At 40.4% G+C, this 11,410-nt stretch overlaps 1 protein-coding gene across 2 annotated transcripts; it reads left to right on the plus strand.

The window, feature by feature from the left end:
• Positions 1–2,422: 2,422 nt before the first annotated feature.
• On the plus strand, positions 2,423–9,042 carry gata6 (GATA binding protein 6). Of its 2 annotated transcripts, none has more exons than XM_076981592.1 (7): positions 2,423–2,553; positions 3,412–4,305; positions 5,079–5,245; positions 5,710–5,835; positions 5,925–6,012; positions 6,117–6,217; positions 6,475–9,042. In XM_076981592.1, exons 2-7 carry the CDS (start codon positions 3,468–3,470, stop codon positions 6,625–6,627), a joined length of 1,473 nt encoding a protein of 490 aa, XP_076837707.1. In that variant the 5' UTR covers positions 2,423–2,553; positions 3,412–3,467; the 3' UTR covers positions 6,628–9,042. The 2 variants fall into 2 exon arrangements, with proteins under 2 accessions (XP_076837707.1, XP_076837706.1); XM_076981591.1 differs by lacking the exon at positions 2,423–2,553 and adding an exon at positions 2,847–3,045.
• The last annotated feature ends 2,368 nt before the right edge of the window (positions 9,043–11,410 follow it).

Consider the following 11,410-nt stretch of genomic DNA (forward strand, 5'->3'; position numbering starts at 1 on the left):
TATATTTTTATGGCGAAAACAAAGCACGTCTGTGAGTCGCTCTGTACACGGGCGTATACCAAATGTTATAGATATGAATACATGTAAATAGAATGAAAACGGCATTATTATTATTATTATTATTATTATTATTATTATTATCTATGCTAATCCTAATAATAGTAATATCATTATCATTCCGCTCTTTCTGAATAATGGTTTTATAGCGGTTCTTCCCATGCTGGGAGGAACAGGTATCTATTTATCTTTTATTTGAGTCTGTTATTACAAGCTCGTTGTCCGTTGCGTAGCATTTCTTGAGCTTTACAAGGTCAAAGTACAGTAGAGTAAATCGTTTTTATTATTTATTCATCCAAAATCGAACCAAGAATGGAAACAGTGGCGAGCCTCTGACCCTATTGATAGGTTAATCGAAGTGCTTTACAGAAGACTGTTTTCTACATATCTAGGCTATATGTAAAAAACGTCTTTAAATTAGTTTAATATTTAGACTTAGATAGTTTAAGCGTTAATTCTTCCTGCTTTTATAGAAAATTGCCAGTTTTGTGTTGAGATGACTCAAACATGCAAGTTCATAAAATGAAAAAAAATGAAACAGTGAAAAAGTTAAATAAAAAAAATGTAACGCAGGCAGTAGCTACAAGCCATCCAATCTGGAATTTCTCTTCAACCTATATTTATAAAAGAAATCACAAAAATATAATACATTATAACATGTGTATAGGTTTGTTTTTCGTATAAGTAAATATATTCCAAAAAGTGCATTATTATGTTCACTGAACATACAGAAATGTGTTGGCTAAACGTTTTTTTAACGTCAATAATGTAAGTAAGTTCTGCTTCTTCTTGTCCTTATCTTTCTTATTATTGTGTTATTACTGTCGCTTCTGTTGTTGGTATTGTTGTTAATGTTTGTCGTTAAATGTAGATTAAAGCTTGTCAGCGTAGGCCTTGATCTTTTGCTCGAACGAATTTTCCGTATAATAAAAATGTACCATTTCAACTATCCTATAAATGCGGTTGTCTCTTGTCTGCTCGGATTGTCTCTGGTTTATGTGAAGATAACAGACGATCAGACTTTACGGCGTCCCGACTCCGTCTTTTAGATGATTCGTTCACAGTTATTGTGAAAAAGGACCATCAACGGAACACCTCATTTGTCAAAGGGCTGCTGGTGTGACAGGAGACTGACTCCCGGATCATGCGTTCACACTTTCCTACAAAAAAAAAAACGTTCTTTTCCGTCACTTTTCTTTTTCTTGTTTTACAGAAAAAAAACCATTTGAAAAGTGGATTCATGTGTGAGACGATTTCAAACGCGGATGGATCATTTCCACAACGTTGGAGATGTATTTTGTATCAGTACGTAAAACGGTGGTGGAGAGTTGAGACTTCAGAATAAGGCCTAATCTAATCTCAGTTGCAGCAGCGAACGGGGTTGACGTTGAGAATTTAAAATATCTACGTTTTCCCTGTGTGAATGTAATCGCAGCATTTTTAAACTTTAATATAACTCAAAAGCACACAAAGCAAGAAATTACAACGAAATGTGTGAAGATCACAATACAAGGACTCTGTCTGGACTCTGATGATTAAAGAAAGTGGCAAACTCAACTTTTAATCAAGTCACCAAACAATGTATATTCCGTCCGAATAAATGATCGCCTTTTCAAAGCAAAACCTCCTGTAATGTCATTGCCCGCTGAGTGTTTGTGCAGGTCCCTTACAATCCTAAATGATGTCCCATCGTCTTAGATAAACTAATTAACAATGGTCTTCATTTGCATAACAATGAATATCTACAAACATTCAAACAAAAACAAATCAAAGTGATTCTATCACTGAATCACGGTGATTGATCTACGCAATACCTATTTTTAGGTTGCTTTAGCCCTGCATCTAATTTAAGATATAAATGATTCAGATTTAAATAATTAAAATGGTTCAAACAAACATATATTACGTCCGCACGTCTCAGAATTTTAATACATGACTGATATACTATTTTTGTGAATGAAACCTATCGATATTTTTATGTCTGTTTTATCAATAAATGAGAAGATGTGGCTGAGGACACATTATTTGTGGTCTTCGTTGTATGAATGTGGAGCTACGCTCGACCAACACGTTTCAAAGAAGCACGTGAAGAATCAAATCATTCAAATTAAAGCAATTATTTACTTTGACATCTTGTCAAAGCCTGCGGAATTTTTTTATTTTTCGTCACAATATCCACAACCAAATGGACTCTTCGTGCTAATATGATGTAAAAAAAAATCATACAAAACCTGAGGTTTGCCAAAATAAAATGGAGTGTAACATTAGAGTTGAAGTCAGCGCCGGTGTAGCTGGTGTCATGATTCCAGCAGCCCTACCGCGCAGATGTGTTCGCTCAGACCGACGTCCAATCAGAGAGCTCGGTCCGCGAGGCCCCGCCCTCCCTCAAACTTCGTGACGAGTCAACTAAAGCTTCCATCCTAAATTTCCTTCGAGACCTGCCTCGACATGACTGTTGGATACAGCGAACGGCGACCGATGGCAAACCACCAGTAGGTTAGTGCTGACCTTTCTTTATAAATATCCTGAAAAGAATATTTTCTTTTTTGGTTCTTGTCAAACTTCTTTTTTTTTCGCCGTTACGGCTGCTGGGAGCCTGTAACAGTTCGGGTATGTCCGCGTTACCCTACCGCACGCGCTTATCTGCTGAGAGTCTTATCAAGTGGTTATCTCCTTGTTGCAAAGACATATTGCGTTTTGTTTCCTATCTATTACGGTGTGTGTCGTTTTTTTTGGGGGGGTGGGGGGGTAATTATTATGAGGCTATGCGGAGAGGGAGGACGAGCTCATGACACGGGTGAATTCAGTTCTTCTGTGTGGATCCCTGTGTTGGGCTATGTGCGCCAGTGGCTGAAATTGTTGGGAATGTGGTGCAGATTTGTTCAGTTATTCACATGTTAGGTTTTTAAGCTCGAATTATTTTTAAGCGTATCGACAGTGATATATTTGGATTGCTGTGGTATGGCCTCTACGCGAATCACCTGCGAGGTTAAAAAAAACAACAATAACCAACAAAAAAACAACGAAATAGTATTGCGTGTGGAATTTTGACAGTTTAAAGAATATAAAGTTATATGATCCATTGTGGGATATTTTCAAATCGTACTATAATAAGATATCGATTTATTTATGTTTTTCCAGATATCATAGGAAATACATCGTGGTACTGGGTGTTCAAAGATTCTGTCAAATTCTTAAACTTGCAAAATGTTTTCAGCTTGTGTTTGTTCATGACTAATAGTACATTTGCGTTAGGCCAATTGTAAAATTAGCGGGGGCGAGTTCAACTGTTTAAATCATTTATCCCAGCATCGCCTCCCGATTTTCTAATGTTTATCTTTGCCTAATTTACAGGGTTATTTATCTCTCCTCCATTTTCAACACACTGTGAGCTATCAAACGAATCCTGGATGGACCTGGGGGATAACAACTGGTCCATGGTCAAGCGTGAAGTGTCCAGCAGCCCAGGGTCGCCGGCTGAGCAGAGCTACATACACGGAGACAGGAGGGACCGGCACACGTCGGACGAGCTGAGGTCGTCTGCGCCTCCTCTTGACGCAGGAAGCCGGCGGTCCGAGTGCAGGCCTCTACACTCCTACGTCCACTTCGGACACCCAGTCAACGCCCTGTCCAGTTCGGAGGACATCACGCTCTTCACGGATTTGGACCAGAGCAATAAACTCATCATCTCAGGCGGAGGCCACAAGGCCGGCCTCATAGTGGACCCCAGCGACATGTATCAGACCCTGGCCATCGCGCAGACCCAAGCCACGTACGACCCGCCCTCGGCTACTTACATGCACTCCAACCCTAACTCCCCTGTGTATGTGCCGACGTCCCGGGTCGGACCGATGATACCGAGCTTGCCTTACCTGCAGCCGAGCGTGTCGTCGCAGCCGAGCCACGCCATAAGCAGCCACTCGGTGTGGTCGCAATCTACTCCCGAGAGCCCGTCGTACAACACCGGCAGCCCTCACACCTCCAACCGCTTTCACTACTCCCCAAGTCCGCCGATGAACAACGGCACGTCAAGGGACTCTACCTATTCCAACCCGATGAACACAAACAGCCGAGACCAGTACCTGCCGAGACCCATAAGTGGATCTTACACCAGCCCCTACCCTCCTTATGTGGCGCCCCAGCTGCCCCAGTTACCGACGGCTTGGCCCGGAACCCCTTTCGACAACTCCATGCTTCATTCTCTACAAACCAGAGGGACCCCACTCCCTGTACGACCAGGGCCTGGAGGTAAACGCTTTTAACTTCTCCAGCTGTGCGGTGTGTGTGTGTGTGTGTGTGTGTGTGTGTGTGTGTGTGTGTGTGTGTGTGTGTGTGTGTGCTGTATCGAAAAATTCAATACTGCTTTAAAATAACAACCTTAAAACTTTTTTTTCTAGAAAAGTGCAATTATATTAATTAGAAATGGGATCTAGTAATGAACTAATGATGTACTTAATATTAAGAACACGAGTATACTACATGAAACTATGATTTCTAATTTATTAGTACAGCTGTGATTTCATGCTGCCCAGTATCTATCTAAACAGGTACACGCAGGTTGTTTGTTAAGAAAGTAAACTAGAAAGTAAACTTCAAAGTCCTGGGAACATACTGTTCATTAGACAACAGCAATTGCACATAAAATAAGAGACTGCAAAAGAAGACACTTGGCCTACGTTTACAGTTGTATTAATTTCGGCCTACATGTTTTAACCAACATGTTAAATTTTCTCATCCAGTTTGTAATTATTTTAACCACAAACGTATAAGCTCTTAGGTACCTTTAAGGTCCTATTGTGTGGTACACATTTTACCTGTTCATTTTATGGATGATTCTTAAACGAAACAGGGGTTAAACAAAACTTTCCTGAGGTTAATTTAAGGGGAAGCGGTTGTGCGCAGACAGGCTGGTCCTATACTCTGTCTGCATGCGGTATTAACGCTATTAGACGACTGTGCGCTATTCATTTGCGCCTCATTGATGTGGGGGGTGATATTCACCGCTGTCCCGGGTCTCACAGATCTACTGGAGGACATGGTGGAGAGCCGAGAGTGTGTCAACTGCGGCTCCATTTCCACCCCGCTGTGGAGACGCGACGGCACGGGTCACTTTCTCTGCAACGCCTGCGGTCTGTACAGCAAAATGAACGGGCTCAGCCGGCCATTAATTAAGCCTCAGAAGCGAATGGTGAGTACCCGGTCCGCCAACCACTTAGCCGCTCAATTTCCTGTCTATTTATTTCAAACAATAGGTGGAGGTTATCTCGGAAGATCTTCACAGTTTACTCCCATAATAAAGGGTATTTTTATTGGCACGGCGTCGGCGTAAATGAATATTAGGATACTGGGAAACACGGACTACGTGTTTTAGACCACGGAACATATTCGAAGAGCTTTCAGTGATTCATCAAATGCGCAAAATGGTCGATGCACCTTTGTGTGGTAAACCAGGGAACATTAATAATGTGGTGGTGGGCCTGAAATGCGGGAGAATTGAATTTGCTGACCATTTAAATCGCTGATATATATTAACCGGACACCCAACATAAATTAAAAACGTTTAATTTCGAGTTACATGAGAAATAAATATAGGCAGCTTCCTAATATTATGAATGTGACTGCTTGTCATAAATTATTGCTGTTTTTCTGAAGTCATCTTCTAGACGAATCGGCCTTTCCTGTGCAAACTGCCAAACGAGCACTACGACTCTGTGGCGCAGAAACGCGGAGGGCGAGCCGGTGTGTAACGCCTGTGGACTCTACACAAAACTACACGGGGTAGGTACCTGGTCGACCTGCGTGAATATTTAATTAACCTCACAGCAAGGATAAAGTTTAAAATGTTGCATTTTTACCGTCTTTTCCAGGTGCCGCGGCCCCTTGCTATGAAGAAAGAAGGTATTCAGACGAGGAAAAGAAAACCGAAAAACTTGAACAAAACCAAAGGATCATCCGGTTCGTTACGAAACAAAAAAAAAGCAGAAAATTTATTCATTTAAATAACAGCTCGCTTTAAAAGTTCATAATATCGCTAAATAATGAATTTACACGACCCGCAGGAAGCAGTTCAGTTCCTATGACTCCAACATCCTCATCGTCCTCGACTTCAGAAGAGAGCTCCAAGACCAGTCCACCTTCAGCGCAGGTGGCTGCCACCTCGGTAGGTTAACCGGCTACGAATGTTACCAGGTTCAACTGTGTTTGAACGAAAGACCTGCAACTACCTTTTCATTTAAGACACAATAATAAATTATGGAAAACTTGCTGTTTGAAAAAAATATATATATAACTTTTTTTTTTTGCAACACTGTTATACCAATTCCCGAATATATCACATTTTAACAAGTCAGTCATTAATATTACATATATTAATATTATTAATATTATAATATATTAATATTACATATTCTGTTCTAGGTGAACTCCTCTACAATGGTCTCAGGTACCACAGGCTCTATTGGGAAGTACCCTGGCCAGGATAGCCTCTACACGAATGTGGGACTAACTTCCACTAGTGACGTGACGGGGTCCGTAAGAGGTGATACCTGGTGCCCCATGGCGTTGGCCTGACCCTGACTGGACAGAGGCCTCCTCACTGTACTAACCCTGACCCCTGACCTTCACCGGACGGAGGACACCCCATCGTTGTCCGCAGCTCCACACCATCCCTGGCATTGTTCTTAAAATGGCCGCACTGCCCCGGTCTCCGGCTGTCCTCCAACCCTTTTAAAAATCTCATTCGGTTCACGGTCACAAGCTTCCTTCGGCTTTGGAGAGCGCGTGCGGTTGCGATGTGCAGACTACTACTCCAGGGTGTTTTTCTTGTTCATTCAGGGGTTTTTTTGAAGGGGGGGGGGTTGTTTTGTGGCTCATCCATGGAATATTCTCTCTGGATTTTCACAGTGGAGGCTATGAGTACCGGAGGAAATGTCCTCAAGATGGTGTCCATACAACGTGCCTTTGGTACCTTCAGAACACACACTGCACTACAAGTTTCACTCGGAGAAGTACATGGATCAAATTGTGTGTGTGTGCGTGTGTGTGATATATATATATATATATATACATAATGCTAATGGATATTGTATTTGTTTCCACCTGGAAAGAGAAGGCTTTTGATTGGACTAGGATGATCTCAACCCGAAGTAAAACACTGCATTAGAAACGGTAGCAGGAAGTATTAGAAACGCTAAGTCTGATCTGTCTGAAACTGGAATTGAAGATTTGGAAGAAGCTCCTCCCTGAATGAATGAAATGTATTTATGGTGTTAGTTGTTAAAATTAATGCTTTCTTTTGTCAAATAAAGACGATATCTTTTAGAGTAGGACCAAAGCTTTGCTCTCCTGTTTTACGTCTCCCTTTACAAGCATGTCTTTGTTTGTAGTGTGGCTATCAATTCATGACCCCCCCCCTTCTGTTAAGAAAGCTCTTATCAAAATTGACTGCAATTTTGATGGTTTAATACAGGGTATCAGAAATGAAAAGAACTGCTATGTTGCTTATACTTTTTTTTGCTCAATTTTATGTTGCTGTTGATCAGTGTCAAAATCAGCCCTGGATGATCCGACGTTAATGCATTGTGAAGTAAATGGTACTACTACGACATTGTTAAGAATCTGGAGGACAGAAGAGCAAATTTCAATAGGGTTCATAATTACAGAGAAACTGAAAGTGCAAATACAGTGACCATTATCTTTCAGAACTAATGGCACTCAGGATTTGTTTTCTGATGCAACTTTTGTTACAATACACAACTGCAAAAGAAATTTTTTGCTGTTATTTTTTTATTGTGAGACATAACTACCTAACTTATGGCATTTTCAAATGCTAAAATAATAGTTATTTTTTTCTTACTATTAAACACAGTCCTGTGGTCCCCGTTATCATATTCAGTGTAGAAGAGGGATCCTTTTTAAAATTTGTACAGTGATTTTGTTATAAAAATATATTAATCACAATGACAATGAAAGCATAATGCTTCTTGTTAGTTGTCATGTTGGCCACAGACGTGCTATTAAAATAACGGATGTTTCCAGTGACATATTGCACTCATGTCACACCCCGAATGGCTTCAGTGTTCATCACGAACTGCTTCAGAGTAGACGTGTGGTTATCCCAGGATGATCCATGTAGATCTCTTTTGACTTTAAATAGGGTCTAGAGAGCATGCAAAGGACCCGTTAAAGAACCTCTTGAAGGGCCATACTTCTTTCACTGCAAAGAGAAGTTTCAGGAGATCCTTTCTAAGTTATTTGGTTCAGGCAAGACATTGTGTGTGGAACTCATGCATCTTCTGACTACGATCCTTATCCTTCTCTTTTACAACCTTAAAAGTTTATTTATTTCTTAAATGTGGTGTGTTTCATAGAGGTGTTTTCTTATTTTATTTGGATTATGGTATTTGTATTTTAGGGCTGCATCTCTGGAATAATTTCAGTTTTTAATATTGTTACCTGTGAAAATTAGAGTATCAAATGGTTTTGCCTCCTAAATCTGTCACCTCAGTGATTATATATTGACGTTGAGATATTTTGAAGATTACATTTTGAATTTGAAACAACTTGGCAGAATCTGTAATCACAATAGACTTAATGAAATATCTTTGTTACAAATTTTGGTTAAATTCTGAATCACAGCTACTAATATTTGATGAGATGCCATGTCTATGAATTATGTTTCAATTTCTCTTCTTCCTTACTGAAATGAATAGCCACGAAATGACACATGGCCAACGTTCAACATTATTGACACAAAATCTGGAATTTGTTTTGTTTATTTGTTGTTGTTTTTTAAATCTTAAAATGTTGCATCTAGTCCTCCTCCAGACGAGATCACCCACACTGGAAAAATAAACAAGAACAGCAAATAACTGATTGCTTCTTCCTCTTCCTCTTCTTTCCACTACTTTGCGCTGATGTCCTTTGTGTACATCATGTAAGCATCGTGTTGTTGAAATTCAAATTAAAACAGATTCTATTGCAGTTCATCTTTGTATGAAATTGTAAATTGTACCATTCACAAATGTATGACAAATATATGCCAATTGTGCTAATGACATCAGCGGTCCATAAACAATTAAATGATAATTTTACCAGTTTCATAAAATTCTATGTAGAAAGTCAGTGATTTCTGTGCAATATGAACGTCCACGCTGTCAAACAACACTAATTATCAGTAATAAATATGGCCAAAGTACTTTTTCACAAGATTTCCACAGGTTAAATTTTGCTTTTAGCGTTTTATGGCTTTACTCTGATCTGAGGCTGGAAGTGTTATTGTTCAGTGTGAACTTTGGCTTATGAACCTTGACCCAGGGTTGCACTTTGATTTACGACAGATTGGCAACATCTTTAAATCTTGTGCCTTTTGTGTGCTGATGTCACATCTTGTGTGCTAGCTCAGTACAATCTCTTTTTCATATTCGTCTGGCCATACAGACACAAATTCGACAGAACTTTGGGGGGTTCATGTGAGCCTCAAACAGACAGCCATGTGTAAAGATTGGGTGTCTTTTGTTAAGGTGGACAGATTTCTGATTAGTGCTCTGAGCTGTATAATGCGCTGACTGCTACTTGACCAGAGTTTTGGAGAGTATTTCACATATTTGACATTATGTCATTCTGTGGGGCACGTTGCACTATGGCCAGATCCCGCTTAAAAAAGTACTCCCTAACTTTTATAGATTTTTTTTTCCTCTTTCCGATAGGTCAGCTTCTGTCTCTGTTTGTCCTGTTGCAACACCATCATAAGACCAGCCCAGACAAGCATTTCCACAGAGTAAACAGTTGCTCCCTGGTGCCCTTTTGAACTACGTTTGCCCTCCTTTGCTCTGAAGAGAAGTACCAGCCACAACATAAACCTAGAGAAGTCAAGAACACACACCATTAATAACAGCTTTGGCAAAGGCCGACAGAATTCACTTACCTTACACTAACGTCACATCACATGCCGGCACCCTATTCCTGTCATCGTGCTGCTCTGTAGCTGACCAACGATTTATCCAAGAGCATTAGCTTACGCACATGAGATATTACCACGCGGTTTATAGGGTGTCGGGATCTGCGAGGGATTTAAGCTGAATGTTTTCACTGAAAAGTACACGCAATTGTGCCCTAGTGGTGAAAGATGGAACTGCAGCTTCAACACAACTTGGCAAGCTGGATAGAACACAGAGGACCAGGACGTTCGTCGTAAATAAATTTACTTTGGACTGGACCTTTTAAAACACTAAAGTATAACAAAGTTTCAGAACAAGACTGTCTCTTGGTGAGCCTTTACTTTAGATATTTGGAACAACAAATATTTATGGAAGACAACTTGCCAGCTTCAAAAAAACGTTTCTTCTTTAACTAAGATAAATTACAAAGAACCATTTGGATATTTAAGTCTGGAACAATTTTATAACTAAATGGTGAACAAATATTTATTTTGCTGACAATTTATGGCTGGCATAAGGCACAGATGGATTCCTTGGAGTATCGAGAACCACATACAAACACAGGTCTCTTATTTTGCCTTTCTTGTACATGCACTTTCTTTCTCGCACACTTTCTTCATAATCACCCAGGAAGTGCAATTCATAACAAACTAATTATTTTTTTGTTTCCCCAAATCAAGTGTAAAATGAAATTTAATCGTTTAGTCGTTTCCCTCATAAATTGCTGCATCCACTACAAGAAGACCAAGATTTGAACCTGCCATCCATTATGCTATTTAATAATAAGGTCAGATGATACACGCAGCGAAGTAAACAAAACATTTATATTGGCTTAGTTGTATTCCAACAGAGTTCAGTTGAGAATAATTGAGTGTGAATAAAATGTTTGATTTGATTGTATATACCTAGCACTGTGTGACAAGCTGCCCCAATAAAGATTCAGTGTTTCAAGTGGAGCTGGAGTCTGGATCAAACCCTCTGCCATGAGCTTCCATCTAGCTCTGCCCAGGGTGCAGCACGATCAGTGCTTCTCTCCTCAGTCTGTCACCATGCTGGGGCTGAGAGTCCATGAATCAGCAACATGAACACCCCACCAGCACAGGACTGACTGGGCCAAAGCCTCAGGCTGTTTGCCTGCTAAAGTCTGGAGCTCCCTGGGGAGGTTGTCTCACTGACCCCAGCGCAGTCTATGCTGCACACAGCACTGTGTCGGCCACTAATGGGTGAGATAGTATCACTGACCGACCCATTTGTGGTTTCCTAGAAAGACTCAGCCACGTTTCCGACGAACCGTTTCTAAAACAAACAAGCACGCATTACATGAAATGCTCTTATTTGGTAGTACATAGTCAAGGCGTGTTTACATGGCAGCGCAGAGCTGTCACAATACTGCCTTACTGGACCACCACTGTCCT

The sequence above is a fragment of the Brachyhypopomus gauderio genome, chromosome 19 (genome assembly GCF_052324685.1).
Source record: "Brachyhypopomus gauderio isolate BG-103 chromosome 19, BGAUD_0.2, whole genome shotgun sequence".
Taxonomy (NCBI): domain Eukaryota; kingdom Metazoa; phylum Chordata; class Actinopteri; order Gymnotiformes; family Hypopomidae; genus Brachyhypopomus; species Brachyhypopomus gauderio.

Excerpts from the sequence above, each read along its gene's own strand:
- gata6 (XM_076981592.1), top strand. The coding sequence starts at position 3,468 with ATGGACCTGGGGGATAACAACTGGTCCATGGTCAAGCGTGAAGTGTCC. Across the intron at positions 4,306-5,078 it reads TGTACGACCAGGGCCTGGAG|ATCTACTGGAGGACATGGTG; the intron begins GTAAACGCTTTT and ends CGGGTCTCACAG. Across the intron at positions 5,246-5,709 it reads TTAAGCCTCAGAAGCGAATG|TCATCTTCTAGACGAATCGG; the intron begins GTGAGTACCCGG and ends GTTTTTCTGAAG.